The 27,476-nt window shown below is 42.8% G+C and overlaps 1 protein-coding gene across 11 annotated transcripts in view; it reads left to right on the top strand.

The window, feature by feature from the left end:
- The window catches only part of LOC125449037 (gastrula zinc finger protein XlCGF71.1-like), a 33,863-nt gene extending 6,836 nt beyond the window's left edge, over positions 1-27,027 (top strand). For 4 of the 11 annotated variants that reach the window (XM_048524611.2, XM_048524614.2, XM_048524612.2 and 1 more), the window contains exons 2-3: positions 998-1,157; positions 25,899-27,027. In XM_048524611.2, the coding sequence (XP_048380568.1) occupies positions 26,193-26,897 (705 nt within the window). In that variant the 5' untranslated portion in view covers positions 998-1,157; positions 25,899-26,192 and the 3' untranslated portion in view covers positions 26,898-27,027. The other 7 variants (XR_009443141.1, XM_059641747.1, XM_048524615.2 and 4 more) reach the window with 7 other exon arrangements.
- The last annotated feature ends 449 nt before the right edge of the window (positions 27,028-27,476 follow it).

The raw sequence follows: 27,476 nt of genomic DNA, 5'->3' as shown, positions 1-27,476 counted from the left end.
CACAGTCCGCCGATTCCTCAGCAACAAACCCAAACAAACAGACAAAACGGCCCCAGAAACCATAACCACTCTCCCCTACATCAAAGACATTTCCAAAATGACTGCCAGACTACTCGGACCTCTTGGCATCGGGGTAGCCCACAAACCCACCAACACACTAAAACAGCAGCTAATGAACTTAAAAGACCCTATACAGACAACAAGCAAAACGAGCGTCATCTACAAAATACCTTGCAAGAACTGTGACAAACACTACATTGGACAAACAGGCAGAAAGCTAGCCACCAGGACACATGAACATCAACTAGCCACAAAACGACATGACCCACTATCACTCATATCCTTACATACAGATGAGGAAGGACACCACTTTGATTGGGGGACACATCCATCCTAGGACAAGCCAAACAGAGACACGCACGAGAATTCCGAGAAGCATGGCAGTCCAACCGGAACTCCATCAACAAACACATTGATTTGGAGCCAATCTACCATCGCCTGAGAAAAAGAACAGGAAATGACATCACCAACACAGGAAATGGCATCACCGACCCAAGGAGCCCTAACCAGATAAATAGAAAGCAGGACATAACACCAGTGCTTCGTCGGAGGCTCACTGATGTTACCTAGAATGGTGACGAAATGTCTGAAAACTAACCTTCCAGCTCAGCGAGCAAACTCACATCCAGAACCTCAACCTGCGCTACAAATCTTCTCAAAACTCGCTAACTATATCCTGGTCTTTTATCTTCTTGATGAAATAATTGTTTTGCATCCTGTCTTTGTCTGTTGTAGTAATTGTTTCATGTATCATGCCATTATGAGATGTAAAATTGTTTTATGTATTATGCACTTAGTGAAGTATAAAAAGCGGGGACTGTCCACTGCTCGGGGAGAAATACTTACGAGGCTCTGCACTTTGTGCCGGATTAAGTACAGTGATTCTCCACAGCTTGTACTTGCTTTGTAATAAAAGGATTTGTGTTTTTCTAAACAGGTCAATGTCTTGTTCTTGCACCAAGTCTGTGAGGGTCTCCAATAACGAACCTGACATTTGGTGCAATGAGCAGGGTTCCAACGTGTACAGCAGTCTTACATGGAGGCCTGAATAAGTGATCGTGTGAGTGTTGGTGGAGTGAGATGCACGGGCCCGCAAGGTACGATTCACCTTGGTCTCTCTCACTAACCTGCCACCCTCGTCGCTGCGTGGCTCTGTACTGATGGAACGCCGAGATGACTCACAGTCTTGAACACTGCTAAGTCCTAATGCCTGGAGGTTCGAGTCCCCAGGCTAGTAAAGAAATCCGGGACGTTAGAGTCCCTGGTCAGGTAAAGTGGGGGGAAAAATCCAGGAGGTTAGAGTCCCTAGGTCAGGTAACTGGAAAACATCTGGGAGGTTAGAGTCTCTGAGTCAATAACTTAAAAAAAAGAAAAAAAATCCTGGAGGTTCGAGTCCCCCAGTGGCCGGGGTTGACTCCTTGAGTTGGGCAATTGGGAAAAGGGAGGGGGTTAGTAAGTGTTCAGACCTAGGTATAGATTAGTTACAGTGCCTGTCTGTCTCAACCACCCTGCCTTAGACCAGTTGTTAAGAGGGGAAATCCCCCACAAGACAGTCAGGACCCTGAAGTGGGTGTTGAGCCTAAGGACACTGGTGTATAGAAACTAGTATTAAGTGGAAGCGCTGGATAAGTCGGGTGTCAGACCCCCTTTATATCGGTTATGCCGGGATGATCCCGAAAATGAAGTACAGTACAGTACAGACGTCTGTTGGCATGCCTGAACAAAAAATTGGGAAATGAGAATTGGCCATTGCGGGGAATGTGGGATATAGATCTATGTACTAACGCAGAAGAGGCACTATGGACACGCCATGTGGGCACAGATGGAAAGGGTTAATGTCAATCTGGAGAAAGAGAGCTGAGGAGCTGACTGAAAAATCAAAACTGGCCCGTTGGGTGGATAATGCATGTAGGAGAGGGATCAGTGCCTGTGATAATGAGGGGAAACCAAAAACTTGAAATCTTAAAACTGCAGTGTGAGGATCATGAAATGAAAGAAAGGGAAAGAGTTAAACGAGAAAGGCAGGAGAGAGAACAACAAGACAAAGAACAGGGACTAGAGTGACAGAAAACAAAAAATCGGAGGTACCTCCTGAAGCATCTGGCATGCCGATGTTGCTCCAAATTCATGACACAGATGAACACGATGAGGAGGACTGGGAAAGACACCCCTCTGCCCCATTGGGACCACTAGCCCCTCCACAACCCTACCCGTCCTTGGCCAACCTACGTCTGCAGACACCCCAACACTGCCATCAGTCCCAGCAATCGCCCGTAGCCCTATCACCGCCACCGTATGCTGACCAAACCAAACCTCCTGCTGTAGAATCTCCAAGCCCTTCAGTAGGCAGCCCACATGGATCTCCTGACAAACCCATGGCTTGTACAGACCCTATCTCCTGTTGTACCAGGTCTAAAACTAAACAGACAAACAGGAAACAGTATACAGAACAGACCGTTACTGAACACAAGGACGGACAGCAGGATTCTTCTAAAACCCATGCGAGAAGCCTGGGGAAACATAAGTCCAGGGTGCAGTTCACTCGACCCTCTAGCACCTATTTAATGTTTCCTAGCGATTCTACAAGGTTCGAAGTGTATGCTAGTCCCGATTCACAGGCAGAGCATAGTGAATCTAAGGACAGAGTTTGGAGGAGACCCTCTGATAACTATCCCCTAAAGAAGGACCCCTGTAAGAAAAATCACGACAATTTTGTAATCACATGGTCCCTCACCTGAACCCAACACAAGGGGGTCAAAATACAATGCAGGTCTATACCCCTTGGAAGCCACAAGAGACGTGTTTAATTATGTCAAGGGCCCCTGATCGAAAGACTAACCCAGAAGATTTTATAGATTACGTCCTGGGCACTATTCCACTGTATCAAGCCACCCCGCAAGACCTCTTTAGCCTGTGCTGCATCTCTGCTGCGCTCTCCAGCCCTCAGGGTCAGTCCCAGGAACTTGACCTCCCTCAACCCTATCAGTGCCTTCTTAGGGGTTACCTTCAACCCGCTCTTGCACAGGAGTTGTAACAACTCACTCAGTAGGGGGCCATGTTCCTCGCTATTGTCTGTGAACAACAGGATGCTGTCCACGTACTGTACAAGCCTTTGTAGCTCACTGAAATCTTTTAAACAGTCTGCCATACACTGGTGGAAAATGCTGGGGCTATTATGGAAACCCTGTGGCAGACAACTCCACGTGTACTATTGTCCTTTAAAAGCAAATGCAAATTTGTACTGGTCCTGCTGAACAGTGACAGACCAGAAACCATTTGAGATATCCAGCACCGTGAAATTAACCACCCCCCCTCCCTGCTTTAAGGCAGGAGAGCGCCTTTCCGTCAATGGCACGTGCCATTGTTTTGGAATTCAAACCACTTATCCAGGTAATTGATACCTCTTGAAACTGCCGGCTGCAGTTTCTCCCACAGCTGTGGCTCTGCTGGGTCCGAGGGCCCATCATCCATTCATTCATTTCAGTTCTGAGGAAGGGTCGCTGGACCCGAAACATTAACATTTTTGTTAAGAATTTCTGATTTTTGTGTGTGGTAAATCTGGTTAATTTTTCAGCGTGTATAATTTGGTCAATTTACACAATAATTCTTGACTAGTTGTTGACTGGTGATGTACACATACTTGGTAACTTTTTTAAAACCAACTAGAGTTTTCTTCCCCCTCCTGCCTCTCTCTCTAAGTTCAGGACACCATTGCAATGTTAGTGCCCATACTGCCTCCCTGGTTCAGTTTGGCAAATGGGATATTGTGACACTGTGCAAATGAGACATGACAGAGCAGAGATTCCTCCTGTGTTCTAATCCTGTTGCCCTTCCTCCTAACTGATAGCAATCATCATGTGGAGTGGGTATAGAAGCTGTCCTACCCTGTGTGTGGATCTGCCTCACTACCACTAGCATCATCGCTGCCATGGATCAGTCTAGACTCCTTGGTGCTCCCCTTAAGTCCTCAAGGTGAGGGAGAGAATGCTCCTATTCTGAACTGAATCCCCTGCCCCATCCCAGTGTTCACTGTTTACTGCCTGTACGTGGACAGTCATCCTACTCTTGTCTGCTGCTTCTGCACACACCAGGGCTACAAGGAAGCCACGTGATTAAAGCCAGCCAATCCTGACCCCCCACTACGTGCTATAGCATTTCTACTGTGTTTGGCTGATTTGTCAGCTGTTGAATTGATTACTTTCCTTTGTACCGTACAGCTCTGTCACGGCAGTGATTGTGTTGCAGGTTTTCACTGGCACCCCCCCCCCCCTCCCTCCCTGCCCTGCTGTCCCTCAATAGTGAACATAGAACTTAGAGCAGGAGTAGGCTGTTCAGCCTTACAAATGTGCACTGCCATTCACTAAGATCATGGCTGATCTCATTGTGGTTTCAACCCCACTTTCCTGTTTCTTCCTTTGTGTATGTGCTGCCATTCTTCAGAGATCAAGGACATAACTGTCACAGTCTACTACATCACTTACACACACACACTTACGTCATACTGAAACTGACAGGTTTACAGTAGGCCCTTTTAAACTTGAACTATAATGACTGGTTGCCTCCTACTCCACTCGCCTGGACACTGTAGCTCAGGGATTACTGCATTGTTCCCAGGTTCTCACTGCGATTTATTCCTTATCTCTTCCTGCTCCACTATTAACCCAGCCACATTTTTGAGTGATCCCCCAGACAAGCTCTTAGAACCCCCACATGACTGCCTGCTACAGAACCAATCTCTAACCTCGGACCTTACTGATGCCCCACTCTCTTCTCCAGACCCAGTGTGGATTTTTAACGTCCTCCGGTACACCCATCTAGAATTCCCTGTATGTTAAAAACTTTCTCCAGGCAATCCTCCTGTGAGGGTCTCCCAAAACAAACCTGACAGAGGGAGGGTGAGCAGCCAGAAGACATTGTGAATGTTAGCACAAGTGACATCATATAAAAAGGGATGAGGTCCTGCAGAGTGCTTATAGGGTGTTAGGAAAAAAGTTAAAAACCAGGACCTCGATGGTGATAATCTCCAGATCACTTCCAGTGCCATGTGTTTGTGAGTGTAAGAACAGGAATATGTGGCAGATAAATGTGTGGTTAAAGAATTGGTGCAGGGGGCAGGGATTCAGATTCCTGGATCATTGGGATCTTTTCTTCACCATAGGTGACCTGTTCAAGAGGAATGGGTTGCACCTGGACTGGAGGGGGTCCAATATCGTGGTGGGCAGATTTGCTAGTGCTGCAAGGAAAGGTTTAAATTAGAATGTCAGGGAGGGAAGTGTGAGGCTGGAAAGAGATACAGTAATCAAAAATAGCAAGGAAAAGAGACAGGTCAGGCTGGAACAGGACAGGAAATGAAGAATGCCTGTTGGATTAAATTCCATTTACTTCAATGCAAGAGGGATGGCAGGTAAGGCCGATGAATTCAGGGTGTGGATAGGCTTGTGGGGCTGGGATATTACAGCCATCACAGAATATTGGCTAAAGAAGGGATAAGACTGGCAGCCTAATGTGCCAAGGTACAGGCGCTTTAGGCGGGATAGAGGTGGAGGAAAGAGGGGAAAGGGATGTTGCATTTTTTGATTAAGAGAAGTATCACAGTAGCAGTAGAGATGAAATAACTGAGGGATCACCCAATGAGGCTTTTTGGGTGGGGCTGAGAAATAAGAAGTGGGTGGTGATGTTATTGGGGTTGTACTATAGGCTCCCAAATCGTCAATGGTATTAGAGGAACAAATATGCAGGGAGCTTGAGGAGGCTTGCAGGAGAAAAAGGGTTGTCGTGGTGGGGGATTTTAATTTTCCTAATACAGACTGGGACTACCATAGTTTTAAGGGCTTAGATGGAGTAGAATTTGTTAAATGTGTTCAAGAAAGTTTCCTCAAGCAGTATATAGAGGGGACAAGGTGTAGAGCTGGATGAACACAGCAGGACAAGTAACATCAGAGGAGCAGGAAGAGGGCCCTTCTTAGTAAGGGACAAAATTCGACCTACTCTTAGGAAACAGAACAGGACAGGTAACTGAGGTGACAGTGGGGAGCACTTTGGAACCAGAGACCATAGTTCTATTAATTTTAAAATAATTATGGAGAAGGACAAAACTAGTCAGCAGGTTCAAGTTCTAAATTGGGACTAGATGAATCTTGGTGATATTAGACAAGACCTTGCAGGGGTTGATTTGGAGTCATTTGTTTGCAGGCAAAGGGACCTCTGGCAAGTGGGAGTCCTATAGAAGTGTGTTAGCTAGCGTTCAAGGTCTATATGTTCTTGTGAGACTGGCAGAAGTAGGGAACCCTAGATGACAAGAGATACTGAGGCTTTAACCAGACAGAAGAAGGAGGCATGGTTCAGGAAAAGGCAGCTGGGATCAAGGGAATGCCTGGAGGTTTATGGGGAATACGGGAATTTACTGAAGAAGGACATTAGGAGGGCAAAAAGGGGACACAACGTAGCTTTGCCTGAGAAGATTAGGGTGAATTTAATGAGATTCTTTAAGTATTTTAAAGGAAAAAGAATAACTAGAGACAGAATAAGATCCCTTAAGGACCAAAGTGGACATGTATGTGTGGAACTGCAAGAGATGGGTGAGGTTCTCAAGTGCATATTTCTCCTTTGTGTTGAGGAAGACATGAAGACTTGGGAAGTTGGGGAAGGTAGTGGCGATATCTTGGGGATAGTCTACATCGTAGAAGAGGAGGTGTATGAAGGTGGATAAATCTAGTCCTCGTCAGACATATCCAAGAAACTTGCGAAAGGCTAGAGGTGAAATTGTAGGGGCCCTAACTGATACATTTGCATCATAAACCGTGGGTGAGGTCTCGGAAGACTGAGATAAGATATACATGCATTTAGAAAGATAGGGTTTGATTAGGAGTAGTCAGCATGGCTTTGTATGTGGGAGATCATGCCTCACAAATTTGTTAGAGTTCTTTGAAGTGACCAGGAAGGTTGAGGAGGTCAGTGCAGTAGATGTTGTCTACATGGATTTATAAGTTTCCACATGATAGGTTGCTCTGGAAGGTTAAATCACATGGAATCTGGGGACAGCTGGTAAATTGGAAACACAATTGGCTTGATGGTGGGATGCAGACAGTAATAGTGGAAGGATGCTTGTCAGACTGGAGGCCTGTGCCTCTGGGTCGGTGCTGTGCCCATTGCTGTTTGTTATCTTTGTCAATGATGTGGATGAGAATCTACAAGGCATGATTAGTAAGTTTGCGATTGACACTAAAACAGACGGTATCGTGGACAGTGAGGAAGGTTATCAGAAATTGCAGCAGGATCTTGATCAGCTGGGGAAGTGGGCCGAGAAATGACAAATGAAGTTTAATATAGCTAAGAGAAGTGTTGCATTTTGGAAAGTCAAATCAAAGCAGTAGTTTCATGGTAAATTGTAGGGCATTAAGTAGTGTAGTGGAAGAAGGGACCTTGGAGTTCAGGTGTAGGGTTCTCTTAAAGCGGAGTCACAAATAGACCGGGCAGGGAAGAAAGTTTTTGGCACGTGGGCTTTTGTCAGTCAGGACACTGAACTACGAAGTTATGTTGCAGTCGTACAGGACGTTAGTGAGACTGCACTTGTGGTATTGTGATAAGATAGTAAGGTGTCGAGCTGGATGAACACAGCAGGCCAGGCAGCATCAGAGAAGCAGGGAATTTGATGTTTCAGGTCTAGACCCTTCTTTTTCAGAGCTGATGGAGTTGGGAAAATGATGGTTTATATGTGGAAGATTGGTTGGGGTGTGATAAAAAGTAAATGATAGGTGGGAATAGAGGTCCCAAAGAGACAAAAACAGTTGGACAGACAAAGAAGTGGAAAATGATCCAGGTGGGAATGTGAATACCTATTTGTGGGGAATGTTAGTGGCTAACAATGGGTTGTGTGTAATGGCAGACTATGTGGTAACAAGGCTTGGTGTGTGGTGGTTGGGGAAGGGACATGGGAGAGTTCAAGCCCTAAAGTTGTTGAACTCTATATTTGGTCCAGAAGGCTGCAGGGTCCCCTGGTGGAAAATGAGGTGTTGTTCTTCCAGCTTACACTGAGCTTCACTGGAGGACTGCAGCAAGCCTGAGACACAGATGTTGACCAGGGAAAAGGGTGGTGTTTTGAAGTTGCAGGCAACTGGGAGCTCAAGGTCTTTTTTGCAGACAGCATGTAGATGTTCTGTGAAGCAGTCACCCAATCTATGCTTCGTTTCCCCAATGTAGAAGAGACCTCGTTGTAAGCAGTGAATACAGTAGTCTAAAATGTATGAAGTGCGAGTAAAGTGCTGTTTCATGGGAAGGTGAGTTTGGGCCGTTGGATATTGAAGAGGGAGGAAGTAAACGATGTTACACCTTCTGAACTTGTGGGGCTCTAGCACTACCAATCATCTACTCCTTTCCTCCTATCTTTTCCATATAAACTGACATTTTCCCAGCTATCATCAGTTCTGAGGAAGGGTAATTTGATCTGAAACCTTAACTCTGATTTCTCCCCACAGACCTGGTAAGATTTTCAAGCAATTTCTGTTTTTGTTTCTGATTTACTGCATCTGTGGTTCTTTCAGTTTTTATGCAGGCAGGTGGAACGAATTGGACCGAAGGGCCTGTTTCCATCCTATACAATGCTATGACTATATGAGACGTGTGAGGCAGGTTTTATTTTTACGCAGAAAGTGCCTGGAACATGCTGCCATAGCAGATGGTAGAAGCAGGTACAATAGAAATGTTTGGGAGGCATTTAAATAAACACATGAACAGGGAGTAGAGAAATATGGGCTATGTGCGGGGAGATGGGATTAGTTTAGAATAGCTTCATGGTTTGCACAGACATGGCTGATTAAAGGAACTGTTCCTGTGCTGTACTATTCTGTGTTCTAGGATGATTTTTGTAAACTCCTTTCAGAGGATGTTAAGTGAGAATGATTTCTGGACAAGAAACATTATATAAATATCTGAAAGATTCGCTGAAATCAAGAAGATTTGAAAACCATTAGGCTTTGAGGTTTGTCTGTTCTGTCAATGGAAAATGACTTTTACGTTATGGAATTTAGAGACGGTAAAACCGTGGAGTGATTGGAAATCAAGGATTTGGATTTACAAATCCACATGTTGCTGTGCCACGAACCCTTTAATTTAGTGAAAAAATTGGTGATATTGAAAGGAATTGATGTGAGTGAGGACATGTGGAAGTCAGCTAGGATGGTGTTGGTATTGTCTGGTCTGGAGATAGCGAAGGAAACGGGGAGCAACTATCCACCCTATTGAGACAGTGTGATGGACTGAGCATGGGTGGATGGAGACACTTCGGAAACACCTTGTGTCAGCCGCAATCCCTTTATCTCCAATTCGATTTTGGATTTTGCCAAATTTAAAATAAATTAAAAAGTGTAAAACTTTGTTTAAAACAGGGATTAGAAACAAAGGATGTACAGGCAGCAAATCAAAACCAAAAGAATTAAATGTCTCTTCTGAATTTCTATCTTAGACTTGCAATGAAAGATTTCTCATGTACATCTTTTGCAGGATGTAGGAAGTGGATTCACAGTTAGAAAACACCGACAAAGCATCACTTCAAAATCAATACCAGATTTGCTCCAAAACCCTAGGATTTGGTTATTATTGACTGTCATTATTGTAAGTGTTCAGTTATGTATCATTACCACTCGGGCAGAAAATATTGGTGGGGGGATGTTTGGAGGATTTCCGTGCAGCAAAGGTGAAAGAGAAGACGTTAGATTAGAGACAAAACAGTAGTCATGACTAAATTTGATTTACCTATAGATTGGACAAATCAAACTAGCAATAATACTGCAGACCAGTAAAGCGTGAACACAATAATTTGTTTAGATCAATACATTCAAGAATCTATGACCGAGGCTTGTAATGGATATTTTGCAGTGTGACATATTAATTAACAATCTTCTTAGGCTGAATCTGTTGAGGAAGAGCATTCATAAAATGATTGATTCTATCATTAAGGTGGAGAGTGCATATTCTGAAACTAGGGTCCCAAATCTAAGTAAAGGGAGCTATGAGTGTATGAGATAATGCAGCGTGGAGCTGGAGGAACACAGCAGGCCAGGCAGCATCAGAAGAGCAGGAAAGTTGATGTTTCGGCGGCTTCTTCAGAAATGGGGTGAGGGTGGTAGAAGGGAGCTCAGAAATAAATAGAGAGAGGGAGGGGTGGTGCTGGGGAGGGTAGGTGGGATGGTGATAGGTGAGTGGTGGGGATTGGCTAGTGAGCTGGAAGGAGTGAATAGGTGGGGAGGGAAGATGGGCAGGTTGTATCAGGTCAAGGAGATGGGGATGAGAGGGAGGGTTGGACATATGTGAAGAGAAAAAGATCAACAAAGACAGACGTAGATCCCTTCAGACAGAAATGGGGAGAATTAGAACGGGAGACAAATGGCAGAAATTTAACATTATTTTGACTTTGTCTTCGCAAAATGGGACACAGAAATATTAGGGAACAAGCATCTAGGGATGGGGGGATTTGAAGAAAATTAATATTAATTTAGAGAGTCCTTGAGAAATCCATGAGATTATAGGATGACAAAGCCCCAGGACCTGATAATCCGTATCCCAAAGTAATAAAAAAAAGCTAAGAAATATTGAAATATTGATTATTCTCCCAAATTCTCATGCCAATCCAACAGATTGGAGGGTTGCAAATGTAATCCATCCTTTAAAAAGGATTGGAGATTGAACAGCAGAAAATGCTAGATATTATTGTAAAAGACATAGTATCAAACGCTTAGAAAGCATTATTGAGATGAGACCAAGTCAGATGGGTGCATGAAAGGGAATCATGTTAATCAAATCTACTGGAATTTTATTTGAGGATGTAGCTGGTAGAATAGATATGGAAGAATAAGTGGATGTGGTGGTAATGGTTTTGCAAAGTTCGCTAGGCTGATACTTAGGGTGGCAGGACTCTTGTATGAGTAGCGATTGCTTCAAGTGAGCATGTATTCGTGTGTTCAGAAGAATGGGATGGGATTTGATTGAAAGACATACATTTATAACCGGATTGGACAGACTAGATGCTGGGAGGATGTTTCCACTGGTTGGGAAGCAAATCTAATAATTTTAGAACGCAGGATAGGCCATTTAAGATTGAAATGAGGAAACTGTTCTTCTCTCAGGGAGTGATCAAACTGTGGAGTTCGCGACCACAGATGGCTGAGTCACATCGTATTCATTATTTGAAATATCTAACTCATATCCCTATTGTAGATCTTATCACATTCTCAAATCTATGTGTTGTGTCATTTTGTGATCAGCTAATTTGAACAGCTTTTCTTGATCTGCCTTTTCTAAATCAATCACAACAAGATCCCAGTTTCTCCAGTCAAATGTTTGCAGCAGTGGGAGACCTTCTGGCCCATTATCACCAGGCTGGTCTGACAGTGCTAATGGTATTTTTCAGCTCTTGGCCATTAGCCACAGAAGCCACGACAGTGCAAGTGGATATCCAAATACTGCTTCACAACATGGCAAGTTCTGTCACATTCACCTTTATGCGCAGCAAGTTCCAGGCTCCCACCACTATCTAACAGTCTCCTCGAGTGTCCTCTTAGTTTGCTCAATCTTAGCGTAAATCTATGGCCCATTGGCTATTAGACCCTCTATTGATGGAAAAAGTCGAGATGGAGTTGTAATGCGTATTGTTGCCATTACAGAGACTTGGTTAAGGGAGCAGCAGAACTGACAAATCAGCATTCCAGAATATAGGATTTTCTGGTGAAACATTATTAATTGGACTCAGTAACTGCAGCAAGGAATATAAGATCCAAGAACACGAGTGGTAAATTTAGCCTCTTGATCCTGCTTTGCTATTCAAATGATCATATTAGTATCGATTCCACTTTCCTGTTTCTGCTCCGTAATCCTTCAACTCATTACAAACTGAAAATCTGTCGAACTCCTCCATAAGTTTGCTCAGTGTCCTAATATCTAAAACACTCTGGGGTAGTGAATTGCACAGATTCGTGAAATTTTGACAGAGATAATTTCTCCTCATCTGTTTTAAGTCTGCTATGCCCTAACCTGAATCTTCTTATTCAGAAAGGCAGGCAGGCAAAAAGCAGCTAACTATAGCCTGACGTCTATTGTTGGAAGCGTTTTGGAATCAATTGTTAAGGAATTAATAGCAGAACATTTTGAACATCAATTTAATCAAGAGGAGTCAGCATGGCTTAATGAAAGGGCTATCATATCAGATCAATTTATTAGAGTTTTAGAAGGAGTCTCAATCAGAATGAATAGAGGAGAACCAGCATATGTGTTATATTTAGACTTCCAAAAGGCATTCAACACGATACCTCAGAAAAGATTAAATTATAAGATAAGAGCTCATAGTGTTGAAGGTAGTATGTTGGCAAAGATAGAGAATTGGCTAATGGGCAGGAAGCAGCAAGGGGTGAGAAGCTTTTTTTTTTCAGCCTAATGACCTGTGAGAAGTGGGATTCCATTGGGGTCAGTCCTGGGATTATAAGCATTTACAATATATATTCATGTCTAGGAGAAATGAAGTGAATATACTGTTGACACATTTGCAGACAGAAAAATGGATGGAAAGGCAGGTTGTGAGAGCAGACAAATATTAATTGGTTAAGTGACTGGGCAAAAAGTTGTCAAATAGAATGAGGGAAAATGTGAAGTTATTCATTTTGGAAGACAAAACAAAAGAACTGAATAGTATTTAAATGGAAAAAAAAAAGTAACTGCCAAAAGCTCCAGCAAATGAACTTTGGAGTACTTGTGCATGAAACAGAGTGAAAGCATAGGTGCAGCAGGTAATCAGGAAGATTAATGGAATGTTGGACTTCAAGATTGTTGGAGTATTAAAAACAGGAAAGTCTTGCTGCATCTGTACAAGACACTGATGAGACCATATTTGAGTAGTGGGATCAGTTTTGATGTTTTAAGGAAAGATATTGTCTCAATGGACGCAATTCAGAGAAGGTTCACTTGGATGATCTCTTGTATGGAGGAATTGCATTATGAGCAAAGGTCGAACAAGTTGGGGACTGTACTCATTGAAGTTTAAAGGAAGTAGAGGTGACCTCATTGCAAGATGTTGCATTTTTAAGGGGCTTGACAGGGTAAAAGCTGAGAGGGTGTTTCCCCTCATGGGAGAGTCAAGGATCAGAGGACATAAGGACATATAGCAGTGCAGGCCCTTTGGCCCACGATGTTGTGCCAACCTGTTATCCTACTAAGATCAAACTACCCTGCATACCCTACATTTCACTATTCTCCATGTGCCTATGCAAGAGTCGCTTAAAAGTCTCTAAAGTATCTGACTCCACTACCACTGCTGGCAGCGCATTCCACATGCCCACCACATTCCAAGATTATGTGTAAACATAATCTTGGAAGGAAGAGGTGGCCATTTAAAACTAAGATGAAGAGGAATGTCGTCTCTCAGAGGGCTGGAATTCCTTGCTGCAGAGTTCTGTAGGGGTAGAGTCCTTTTGTATATTTAAGGCTGAGATAAATAGAATCATACAGTGTAGAAACAGGCCCTTCAGCTCAAGACATTCACACCTACCTATTGCTCTATAACTCACCTAAGCTCCACATCCCTGAACGTTACGGGCAATTGAGCATGGCCAATCCACCTAGCCTGCATATCTCTGGACTGTGGGAGGAAACCTGAGCACCCGGAGGAAACCCATGCAGACACAGGGAGAATGTGCAAACTCCACACACACAGTCACCAGAGGCTGGAATCGAACTCCGGCCCTTGGTGTTGTGAGGCAGCAGTGCTAACCACTGAGCCACCATGCAGCCCTGAAATAGATTGTTGATCAGCAGGTGAATCAAGGGTTTGAGTGAAATGCAAGAAAGCGGGTATGAGCAATGCAGGATCAATGATCCTATTGAATGGCAGAGGAGTCTCAAAGGTCTGAATGGCTTTGTCCTGTTCCTATTTCTTATTGTGTGATGATCAACCATGACCTCTTGTTCCAGATTTCTACACAATCTTCGACACAAACTAATAAATTATCCCTTACCCTTTCTAATCGTATCTTGTGCATTAACCTTTTAAGTGACACCTTATCAAATGCCTTGTGGAAGCCCTTATACCACATCTCCAGAAACCCCATTATCCAGTTTGCTTGGTATATTTTTAAGGAACTGTAGTAAATTAGTCAAACATGATTTTAACCTTCATAAAACCATTCTGACACTGATGGATTGGATTTGTATTTTCCAAGTCTCCTGTTATTATTTTGTTAATAATGGATTCAAAAAATTTCCCAATGACACATGATAAACTAACCTGTCTACTTTTGGCTGCATCCCCTTAATGAATAAGGGTGTTATGTTAACATTTTTCCAATTCTCTTGAACCTTTCCAATAGCCAGGGAATTTTGAAAAAAATATAACCAATGGATCTACTCTTCTTCCTTTTAAGAGCCTAGACCAAAGGCCATGATGTCCTGGTTACTTGACTGCCTTAAATCAGCACTTCTTCACTCGTGGTGATGATTTTTCTAAATTTCTCCATTCTATAATATGCACGTTACCTTTTAGTAGTAGTAGTATCAACCCCCACTGTGGAAACTCAGGCAAAATATTGATTTAGTGTCTCTGTCATTTCTTTTTTCTCCACTATTACTCACCCACCTCAGTCTCCAAGGGACCAACATTCACTGTGTACTTTCGTCATGTACCGACGATTGCATGGTGACATCAGCTTTTCCCCAAGGATTTCTAGAACTGAGATTTTTCTCTGACTCTGCTGTTTCTGTTATCTTTCCAGCTGCAGTCTCCAGAGGGAGGTTTTAAAATTTAAAAAGTTTCAGTGTTCAGTGTACTTTTGGCCATTTATCTGCAATATGCAAATTTTAGTGCTGTAGTCTGTTATCTTTGATAAATTTCATGGTCTAAGGCAAGTGTGACTTCTTGACTGTGGATTCAGATCCACATCCATTCTTTGCTGTGTTTCACCTCTTGCTGCTCTGATCATCTCACTTCCATTGTGTAACTTCCTCTGTTTCTTATTACAGGTGTACTCCAGCTATGTCTAGGTCGATGTTACTAATTTATACATGTCATACACTGTCCATGTAACAAAATATCACAACTCAATCCCCAGATTTATTATAAAGAAACATTTGACACAGGAACAGAAGCGGATTTTAAGGCAGTTGGGAAAAAAAACTATGCAAAAGGTTTCTTTGCTAAATATTTTAAGGAAGGAATGTGATGTCGGGAGAAGGAAAAGTTTTGGGTGGAAATTCCAGCGTTTATGGCCTTGACAGATGAAAGAATAGCAATAATCCATGTATTAATGAATTGGAGATCGGAGAAGAGGCTGGAATTAGTTGAATTCCAGTTAAATAGGAACAAAAGAATTCTGAGCAGGGCCAGGCAATTTGGCCCATCAAACCAGCTCTGTCTTTCAATAAGATTATTCCTGATCTTGTTGTGGTCTCTATCCCACTTTTGTGTCTGTTGTCCTTCATATCAGTTAATGTCTAAGTCTACAAAAGAAAAATTTAATCCTGCCTTGATAAATTCAACAGCACAGTCCCCATTACTTTCTGAGGACAAAATATTTAAGATTTTGTGACTAGAGTTCATAGAAACAGATAATCATGATCTGAAATGAAAATAGGAAGAACAATTTTAAAAGCTTAGTGTGAGTCTGCACACAGACAGCATGAAATTCAATGACCACAAGATTAAAGGGAAGTTGAAAGTGCGAGGCCAGCTAGAAGTGTGTTGAGACAGTTAAGTCAAGAGGTAATAAATATGTGAGAATTTCAGCAGCAAATGAACTGTGACTGGGCTGAAGTTGAGTGTGGATATTGAGGAGTATGTAGGCAGTCTTGATGATGATGAGGAGGATATGTTTGTTTTTGAAGCCCATATTGGGGTGGAGTATTTCACCAGGCTTATGAACAGTCTGGTTCAGAGTTGCTTGAAGTAGTCCATAGCGAGTGAGAGGAGACAGAAATCAATGGCTCAAGCTAGATTATATTTAATGGAAGAAATTTCAGTTTATCCTGTATTGAATGTCAGACAAGTCACGACAGTATATGGCTTGGAGCTGGTGATATTATAAACTTCAGAACTTTATTAACCAAGGTTCCTGAGTAGATTTGTAGCTCGGGTTGTGGATGCTGTAGTTCGTTGGCTCGCCGAGCTGGTTTGTTAGTTCGTAGACACTTAATTACTCTGCTGGGTAGCATCATCAGTGCAGCCTCCTAGTAGGAAAACACAACAGCGCTTCAGAGATGGCGCTGATGATGTTACCCAGCAGGGTGATGAAATGTCTACGAACCAATGAACGAGCTCCGCGAGCAAACCAACCACAACAACTTTAACAACTCTTCATGCATTGAAGCAATCAACAAAGATAAACTGTTACAAATGGAAAGAAGCAGCAATAGCTGTGTCTGGAATAAACTATTAAAGAACAAGGAGAAATTAAAACAGGAATTGAAAGCAATTATTATGCCTGGGAGAAGAAGGAGTCAAAGCTACATTCATAAAACTTTTTAACAACTGCTTGACAAATGGCTACCTTATACCACAAGGACAACTGATTACCCGGCAGAAGAATTTAAGGAATTGACTGCAGGAAAGCTACATTTTCAAACAGACGGTCAATGTCAAATCCAACAGGGGACAGGCAAACTAATTCTGACAAGAACGCAGGTTGCAGACTTGATAGTTTCAGAAGAGTATTCAATCGTTTGAATCTAAACAACCATCAATAGTATCACATCATAGACGTAAAGGAAGAAAAAAGTGTAAGAATCCAATACCAGAACTTCTCTTTAGCAGAACTTTGAAAGACAAAACTGCACATGGATCATACCCTGGATATTGGAGACAGATGCTGCTTTTAGAATTATAGCTAAATTCCACCAGAATTCGACTAATAGCCAAGTTGAGTTGGGAGCCTTAACTTTGGGAGTTTTGGTTGCTACATGTAGTAAGTTTTTTGATCAAGTTGTAGGTGCATAAAACCCTCCCTCTTCCCGCTCTCTACATCTCTCCCATTCAAATCAGAGTCTTGTGTAGGATCAGACTGGGTAGCAAGTTCCATTCCCTGATGTAAATTAGTGAACCAGTTAGGTTGTTAGATTATAGAGCATAGAAGAGTACAGCTCAGGAATGGATACTTCAGCCCATGATGTGGCAAACATGTTGGCAAATTAAATGAATAGTTTCTGCTTGCCTTTGTCCATATCCCTCCTTTCCTTGCAGATTAATGTGCTTGTCCACAAGTCCCTTAAATGTCTCTTCTGTAGGTGCCTCCACCACCAACCCATGTAGCACATTCCAGATTTCTACCACTCTCTGCAAAAACCACATGCCCCTCACACCTCCTTTAAACTCGCCCACTCTCATCTTAATGTACGCCCCCCGGAATTATAAATTTCAACTCAGGGAAAAGGATTCTGACTGTCAACCCTATCTCTGCATCCCATAATTTTATAGAGTTGGATCAACCCTCTGCCACTCCAGAGAAATCAACCTGAGTTTTTCTAGTCCACGTTATAGCTCATACCCTCGTATCCAGGCAGCATCCTGGTAAAACTCCTCTGCAACATCTCCTCCAAAGCCTCCATGTCCTTCCTGAAATGTGGCAACCAGAATTGAATGCAATTCTCTTTTAAAAAAAAAAGTGTGGCTTAATCAAAGTTTTATAGAGCTGCAACATGACATCCTGACTCTTGTACTTAATTCCCTGACCAATAAAGGCATGCATGTCATATGTCTTCTTTACTACCCTACCTACATGTGTGGCCACTTAGGAAGCTATGGACTTGAACCTCAAGATCCCACTGTACATCAGTGCTGTTCAAGGTCCTGCCATTAACTGCATCTTTTCCTTAACATTTGATATCCCAAAGCGCAGCACCCCACTCTTACCTGGATTAATCTCCATCTGCCACTTGCCTATCTGTATCTGCAACTGATCTATATCCCATGTACCTTTTGGACAGTCTTCTACACTATCCACAACACCACCGATCTTTGTATTATCTGCAAACTTACTAACCCACCCATCTTCTTTTTCATCCAAGTTGTATATATCACAAACAAATAACCACCAGTACGGATCCCTGCTGAACGCCACGAATCATGGGCCTGCAGCCAGACCAACTCTCTTCCACCATACCCTCTGTCTTCTAGAGGCACGGCAATTCTGAATCCACACAGCCAGGTACCATAGATTCCAAGCATCCTAAACTTCTAGATGAGCCTACCATGAGGGACCTTGTCTAAAGCCTTACTAAGATCTATGTAGACATTCCTCGATACTCATCGATCACCTTCATCACCTCCTCGAAAAATGCAATCAAGTTAGTAAGACATGACCTGCCCCTCAGAAAGCCATGCTAATTGTCCCTGATTAGGCCATGCTTTTCCAAATGCATATAAATCCTATCCCTAAGACTTCACTCCAATAGCTTCCCAATCACCGATGTGAGATTCGCCACAATATAGTTTCCTGGATTATCAGTATGTTAGGCCTCTGAGACCTTTTCGGTGACTACCAAGGATAGAAAAATCTTGCTTAAGGCCCCAGAAATCTTCTCTCTTGCCTCTCAATAACCTGGGTAAATGCCAGTGGGCCCTGGGGAGTTATCCACCTTAATGCTGCCCAAGAGACCCCACACTACTTTATGGTTTCAAAGTGCCCTAGCATAATTAGCATGCCCCACACTAGTCTCACTGTCCTCTACAGGAGGTCCTCCTACAGGTGTCCTCACCTGTCTTCTCCTGGATGAGTACCGATGCAAAGTACTCATGTAGAATCTCACCCACATCCTCTGCCTCCAAGCACAAGTCCCCTCCTTTATCCTTGAGTAGTCCCACTTTCTCCCTTTGTTATCCTTGTGTTTTTAAGTTTGCTTTATTATTCTCTTTAAGCCTACTTGCCAAGGTCATTTCATGGCCCCTTCTTGCTTTCCTAATTCACTTGAGTTCTTTCGCGCTTTCCTAACATTCCTCATGGGCTCTGTCCAATTGCAGCTTCCTGAACCTGACATATGCTTCTTTTTTCTTTTTAACTAAATTCTCAATCTCTCTCGTTATCTAAGGATCCCTTACCTTGTCATCCTTGGCATTCCTCCATACTGGTACATGCTGGTACTAAACTTCAATCAGTAGATTTTTAAACAATTTCCACATGTCAGATGTGGACTTGCCCAATAACAGCACCTCCCTTGCTGCTGCCTAATCCTGATATAATTTGCCCTTCTCTAATTTAATACACTCCCGCAAGGCCCTGTCTTATCCCTATTCGTAACTAGCTTAAAACTGTTTACAAAATACTGTCCCATTGAAATGTCAATCATCTGGCAATGCTCATTAGCCAATACAAGGTCCAGTCTGACCCCTCCTCTAGTTGGTTGATCCACAGGCTGATTCAAGATACCCTTTTGGATGTACTTCACAAATACCACCCTGTCTGAGCCTCTCACTCTAAGGGAGACCCGGTCAAGATTGGGGAAATTAAAGGCCCCTACTACGACAACCCTGTTGTTATTGTGCCTTTCCATAATCTGCCTACATATCTTCCCTTTCGAAGAGCTGGCCCCACAATTTGCAGTTTAATTCAGCTTAACTTTGCAACCTGTTTTCATGTTTTTTGTTGTTTCTATCTCACTCACTTTTTCTGTTTAAGTTTGTTTCAAAGGATACCAAAAGGACCGACTTTGTAGTCTGGAGACTGAAACCAAACGTCACATCGAAATATGGCAAAGTTGTTTAATATATCAAAGCTGAACATCATCAGATGTTGAACTGGAAGGAAAAAGCTCTGTTCACAGTGGGAACGAACCGTACATGTGTGTCGATGGGGTTTCACCTGATCATCTTGCCTATTGAAACATGCGCAGTCACACTGGGAGAATCCGGGGAAATATGGAGATCATGGGAAGGGATTTACACCCCTTCAAGGCTGGAAATGCATTGTTGCAGTCACACTTGGGAGAAGCCATTCGCCTGCTCCAAGTGTGGGAAAGGATTCACTCAGTGAAACCACCTGCCTGAACTTCACTGTGTTCACACTGAGGAGAGATGTTTTACCTGCTCTGAGTGTGTTAAATGGTTAATTCACTTGCCCAGCCTGCTAAAAGACCAGTGAGTTCATACTCTGGAGAGGCCGTTGACTTGCTTTGAGTGTGGGAAGGGATTCAATCTGTCAACCCACCCACTGGAACACCACAATGTTCCAGTGTTCTGTGGGGTGACAGTTTTTAGCCCCGCTGCCTCCCCGCACAGGGATCCAGGTTGTATTCCAGCCGCAGGACAGCATCTGTGAAGAATCTGCACGTTCTCCACATGGCTGCCTGGGATTCCTCCAGGTGCTCCAGTGTCTTCCCACAGCCCAAAGATGTGCAGTCTTGGTGGGTTAGCTATGTTAAATGTGGAGCTACAGGGAGACATTGAGTCTGCACTGACTCCCAAAAGAGCATCTCAATGTGCCAATAGGGCTCAGTTTGCACTGTAGGGAGTCTATGATTTCAACATCATCGTGTCTGCACTGGGAAGAAACCCTTCACCTGCTCTGATTGTGAAAAAGGATTCACTCAGTTATGCTGCTGTCACACCAGCTAGTCCCCACAGTGGAGAGACCAGTTAGCTGTTGAGCTTGGGAAATTTATTGTCTCATTGACCAGCTGAGTCACCAGCATGTTTACACTGAAGAGAGACCTTTTCGACGTCCAAACTGTGGAAAGTTCTGGATCTGATGTGCCATCAATGTTTTCACACTAATGAGAGACCTTTTAGATGTTTCCACAGCAGGTCTGGGTTCAAGTGATCATCTCAACTCCATGTACACTAGCAAGTTCACACTGGCGAGAACAGTAACCTGTTCCCAGTGTGGGATTGGGTTCCCTCAGTTATCCTATCTTTCAACACATCAACGACTTGTAAAGTAACAACAGTTAATTTTTTTGACAATTGGAGTTGTTTGTGATTGATATAGAAGAGATAAGAAATGTCTGTTTTTAAAGTTAATGAGCCATTGGGTCTAAAGAAGTTGGATTGAAGGACACTGAAGGAAGTGAGAGTAGAAATTTCAGAGGCAATTGTCAAATTTTTTCAGCCATTCCACTTAGCAAAAGTGCAAGAGACCTGGAGATTTATAAACATTGTACGATGGTTAAATCAGTTTTAGTGTTGGTGGTTGGTAAACTTAGAAACAATAATTTAGGTTAATAGTCACATGGACAGTTCCCAGCAAATTAAGTATAGCTTACAAAACTTTAAGGAGACTAATGGAGTTTTTGAAGAAGTAACAGAGATCGCCCTATGCTGCTGATATGATGTACGTTGACTTTCAAATGATTTCTGATAGTGTGCCACACAGCAGCCTTGTGAACAAAGTTAGAGCTCATGGAATAAAAAAAACGATAGTAGCAGCATTGATTGTAGAATTGGCTGATTGGCAGGAAACAGAGAGTAGTCATTAATCAATATCATAAAAGCTGGAGGAGATTTTGTAGTGAAGATCCTTGGGGGTTACTTTTCGAACATTTGATTTTCCTGTTATACATTGTCACAAAGGAATTTTAAATTACCTTTCCTACATTCCAGTAACTAGGTTTAGTGACAGCTTGTGACCAAACCAATAAAGCTGCTTGCGAGAGTAATGTGACCAGATTTAGTAGCAACCTGCCAGAAGCTTCTTCTAAAGTCAATGTCAACTCGATAATCAACACTTCATAAACTGCCTGCTTAGAGTGGAATGTTCAACTATCGTGTAATAAAGTCACAAATACAGACTGCCTGTTTGAAACTTAACTTAGTTGAAATGACAGAATTTTTAAACATCAGTTTGTTAAGACCTGAATACTGCTGATCGTACTGACTAACCGATGATATCAAAACATTGACTTTGGGCACAAGTGATGCTTGTGAGCCTATTTTAAAAAACACGCCCAAACATGCATGTAATTATCAACTTTATTTTGTCAAAACCACAAAATAGAAGTTATATTTTTGAGCTATTCGTCAGACAACGTTTCAAGGATATTGACAGAGAAGAAACGGCTTATGACTCCTGAACTGCTGGATAGCCAATCACCCCTGCAAAGTAATTCTTGGCTGCCATTTGCAGCTTTGGACTTCGGGACTCCACCTTAACAAGGGCAGGAATAAACAGTGTGTCTCAAATGTTTCAGAACATAAGTGCACTACATGGATAATTTCTTAGTTATTTTTAAGTATAGCGGGATTGTGAGCAAGTCTGTGTTGTGAATTGATACAGTGTGGAGTACGTGGACAGTCCTGATTAAGGATCTTGACCGGAAACATCGACTTGCCTACTCCTGTGATGCTGCCTGTCCTCCTGTGCTCCTCCAGCTCAAAGCTGTGTCGACTCCGCCTCCAGCATCTGCAGTTTTGCTATCTCGGTAATGTGAATTAGCAGGTCATCATCACTCCTATCTCAATGTGTGAAATAAACCTGCTTCTGGTCCAAATTTGCAACATTTATGTTGTAGTCCTTACAAATTTAGAATCCAGAAAGAAGGTAGAGTTATTAGACTTAGAGAGTTAGTAGTTATCCAACTTCTAATGATATTGATCTTGCTTCGCGCACCTCCTGTGCAGTGTAACCTGTGTGTCTCACTCTGTCCAAGCACCATATGTACCTTTGCTGACTATGATCTGCCTGTAGTGTTCGCAAACCAAGCCTTCGCTGTACTTAAGTACACTTGACAATCCATCAAATTAAACAGAAATACGCCCCACTGTCTATTAAAAAGGTGAAAATCAAATCATATGATATAAGATCTCAAGAGAGACGCTGAAAGGCTTTTGTCAGTGCGTTAAAATTCTGTGACCAATGCAGATACGATGAACTGAAGAGCTTTTATTTCTGTACTGCAGACTTCTTTGAACAGCCCACACACGATGGGCCAAAGGGCATTTTCCATTCTGAGTGAACTCTGTGACTCACAATCGGAGGGGAGGGGACAGCTAGACACGACCAGCGGAACTGAATGGGGGTGGGGCTAGTTTGCAACATTGATCTCCCTTCCGCGCAAGCGCTTTATCGCCGTGATTACAGGATGTAGGAAAAGTAAGAGACGGTAAGTGGGGAGAATTGGAGCCGTCGTGAAGTGGGACTTTTCACAAGCGCCTGGTGTATGCCGCGACTCGAATTCGATGTTCCCGTTACCGCAGCTGAGGGAAATGGTAAAAGGCCGCGGGTCTTGGGCAACAGCTGTCCCGGGAACCGCCGCCATCTTTTTGGGGGGCTTATTCGGAACGCCATTTTTATTCGGGTATTATACATCTGGGGTGGGGAAGACAGTGACAGGACAGGATTGATACACAGAATAAATTCAAACTGTGCTTTGTCGTTTTAAATTTCTATCCAGAGCTGAAAGTGGGGGATTTTTGGAAACTCCTTTGACAGTAGCTTAGAACTCGAGGGCTTGAACGTAAATTGAAATTACAGAAATGATTTTTCAATTTCTATGCCGGGCGGACAATGTATATAATGTAACCACCTTTCGCAGGATTCACAAACGGGAAGCTCAAAACAAACATCACAACAAGACCTGACACAGTTACTGTACTCACAAGGACACATCACTGGCCTTTGACCCACGGAATCATAACGATTTGTCTATCCTCTGGAAAGGATCTCAGGTGTGAGTGTGACTGCGAAAGCACGGAGATATTGAAAATCCCTCTGAGACCACCCCTGGAGCATTCAAGTCTAAATGTCATATCTAAGGAAGGATAAACTTATTTTGGCCTTTTAAGGCTTTCCTCCTCACTAATCACCACAGCAGATAATTTGTTTGTCATCCTTAATTTACTGATCATAATTCCTGTATTGATGTCTAGATCAATATACGTACAAACAACAAGGAACCTCTGACCAAACACTGATATGACACTGGACAGAAGCTTCTAATTACAGAAACAAACTTCGACTATCATGCTCTGCCTTCTAGCACTGACGATTTTGTTAAAATAATGACAAAATGTTTTACTATTCTCTTGAATAGATTGAGGAATGGAGATGGAGTTTAACCCAGATAAATGTGAGGTGTTGCTTTTTTTTAAAGATTGGATTCCCTACAGTGTGGAAACAGGCCCTTCGACCCAACAAGTACACACTGCCCCTTGGAGCATCCCACCCAGACCCATCCCCTTATAACCCACACACCCTTGATTTTGGTGAGCAAATCAGAGCAAGACTTGTACGGTTAACGGTAGGGCCCTGGGGAGCATTGCTGAACAAAGAGGTGCAGGTGCAAAGGTCCTTGAAAGTGGCATCTCTCATAGATTAGGGTTTTGAAGAAGACATTTGGCACACTTGCCTTTATTCGTCAGTGCATTGAGAATAGGAATTGGGATGTCATGTGGCTGTACAGCACATTGGTTAGGCTACTTTCAGATTACTGTATTCAGTTCTGGTCTTCCTGCTACAGGAAAGATGTGGTTAAACATGTAAGGGTTCAGAAAAGATTTATAAGGATGTTGCCAGGGTTTGAGGGATTGAGCTGTGGGGCGGGACTGACTAGGTTGGGGTTTTTTCCCTTGGGAGTTTTGGAGGCTGAGGCATAACCTTACAGAAGCTTATAAAAACGTGAAGGACGTTCAGAGGTGGATAAACAAAATGTTTTTCCCCGGGTAGAGGAGTCCAAAACTAGAGGATTTGTTTAATCTGAGTGCAGAAAGATTCAAAAGGAACTTGAAGGGCACCTTTTTCACACAGAGGGTGGTGCGTGTATAAAATGAGCTGCCAGAGGAAGTGGTGGAGGTGGGTGCAATTACACCAATTAAAAGATATCTGAATGGGTACATGTATAGGAAGGGTTTAGAGGGATTATGGGCCAAATGCTAACAAATAGGACTAGAATCATTTAGGATGTCTGGTCAGCATGGACAAGTTGGACCGAAGGGTCGTTTATGTGTTGTATAACTCTGTAACTATTCTGCCATGAGAGGTCTTGCAAATGGCTTACTGATGTCAATGTAGATGGCGTCCAATGCATTATCCTTATCCACACATGGAGTCACCTCCTGGAAAATTCTAATTAAGCCTGTTAGACATGGCCTGCCCCTGATATTACCATGCTGACTATCCTTGGTTTAGCCTTGCCTCTCCAAGTGGAGATGACTCTCTCCCACAGAATTTTTTTCCAATTATTTCCTTGTGATTGGTGTTTAGACTCACTGGACTACAAGTCCCTGGTTAATCCCTACAAACAGTCTTGGAACACTAGTACCATGTATTGTGTCCTCCACTCCTCTGGATCTTTTGTGTTAGAGAGAATTTCTGCAATCTCCTTCCATGCCTTCTGCAGCAATAGGATACATCTTCTCTGGGCCTGAGATTTATGCAATTCTAAGTACTTTAAACCTCTATATACCCTCCCTCTGAATTTCAATTTGTTTGAGCATATTAGCCCCCTTCCTGATTTTTTTTCTCATACTTCATCTTTCTTATTATGAATGCGTCTTGAAAAATTAATATAAAACCTAATCATCTAACTCCATTTCCAATTTTCCAGTTATGTTAGTCGTGGGCCCCAGTACTTTCCTGGTTACCCTTTTACTCCTAATATACTTTGTAAAATACTTTGAGCTTTCTTTATTATACCTGCCAGTGTTGTTGTTTTTTCCTCATGCTTCCTTTTTGTTTGGGTCCAGATTGGGCAGCAGGATCCTTTTCCTGAAGGAAAGTAGTCAATCTGTTGAGTTTTTAAACACAGTCCAGTTTCGTGGTCACTTTCCCCAGCATCCGCCTCTCAAATGACCATATTCATCCAGCTTCATTTCACAACTTGCTGTTGTATTTTTCTGGTTTGTCTCTCAATACCTTCTCTCTGTTTTAACATTAATTTTTCAGGGGATTGGAAGTGAAAGATTTCCACCATGGGAACATTTAACCCACCATCACACCAAGGACCTGAAAGAAGTTTGATGTCAGAACCTGAATACAATAAGTTTCTCAACATTTCTAAGAAAAACTTCCCATTCCCCGTGAAGAGAAATAGGGCGCATTATCGGGTGTATAGACAAGTCTTTGGCTGATCGTGTGGTCAGTTAGAACTGCTGGACTTAGAGTTGGCAGCTGAAACCAAACATCATGTCAGTAGCTGTCGTAAAATTATTATAACTAGAAATCATCAGATTTTCAAATATGGAAGACAAGAGCTCTGTTCACAGAGCAGAGGAACCATATGCATGTACCCATGGACAAGGTTTCACCGGGTCATCCAACCTATCGAGACACAAATGCCATGGCAATGAGAATACATCAAAATGTGGGGAATGTGCCAAAGGAGTCAGAGCCCCATCTGAGCTGGAAACTCATCAATATAGTCAGACAGGAGAAAAACTGTTCAGCTGCTCAGTGTGTGGGAAGGGGTTTACTCAATCATCTGACTTGCTGAAACACCAGCGAGTTCATACTGGGGAGAGACCATTCATCTGCTCCATATGTGGAAAGCGATTCACTGATTCATCCAATTTGCTGAAACACCAGCGAGTTCACAGTGACGAGAGACCTTTTAAATGCCCAGAGTGCATGAAGTGCTATAAAAGTTCCCGTGAACTGATGTCCCATCAGCGTGTTCACACTGACGAGAAACCATTCAAGTGCTGTCACTGTGGGACTGGCTTCAGGTGGTCATCTCACCTCATTGTACATCAGCGTGTTCACACTCAGGAGAGGCCATTTACCTGCCCTGAATGTGGGAAGGGATTCACTCAGTCGTCGAACCTACTGACACATCAGCAAGTTCACACTGGAGAGAGACCATTCACTTGCTCAGAGTGTGGGAAGGGATTCACTCACTCAACTGCTCTGCTGAGACACCGCCAAGTTCATGAATATTTACAGTGATAGGATTTTCTGTCATCACATCTCAGACTGAAGCATGCTCACTGGGATCTGTTTTTGCTGATGTTCATAAACTCCAGTCCAGTGTTTTTTTTTGTTTGGATAAAAGCAAATAAATCAGCTTTATGTTAAAGATACAGTTCATTAATAAGATTGGTGACTGTCAAGGATCTACCCTTAGACCCTCCTTTTTCTCAGCTGCATCCTGCCATGAGGTGACATCCTCCAAAAGCACTATTAGGTTTTCACATCTACACCGACAACACCCACCTCTACCTCCACACTCCATCCCACTCCATTCCTCCACTGCTACTAAATTATCAAACTGGTTATCTCCCATTCAGTACTGGATGAACAGAAATGTCCTTCAATTAAAATGGGGATGACTAAAGCTATTGGCTTGAGTCACTATATAAATTCTGTTCTCCCTAAGAACTGACACTGAACATTTCTGTTCATAACCTTGGTGTCATCCTTGAGTTGTGACTATAGTACTCGCTAAAACCAGATCTTTCAACACAGAACTTATGCAGCTGTCTTTCCTTACAGCAACTCCTTTCACCGCGCCCCCCCCCCGCCCCA

Source organism: Stegostoma tigrinum, chromosome 43 (assembly GCF_030684315.1).
Source record: "Stegostoma tigrinum isolate sSteTig4 chromosome 43, sSteTig4.hap1, whole genome shotgun sequence".
NCBI lineage: Eukaryota > Metazoa > Chordata > Chondrichthyes > Orectolobiformes > Stegostomatidae > Stegostoma > Stegostoma tigrinum.
This window is presented reverse-complemented; position numbering and strand designations above follow the sequence as displayed.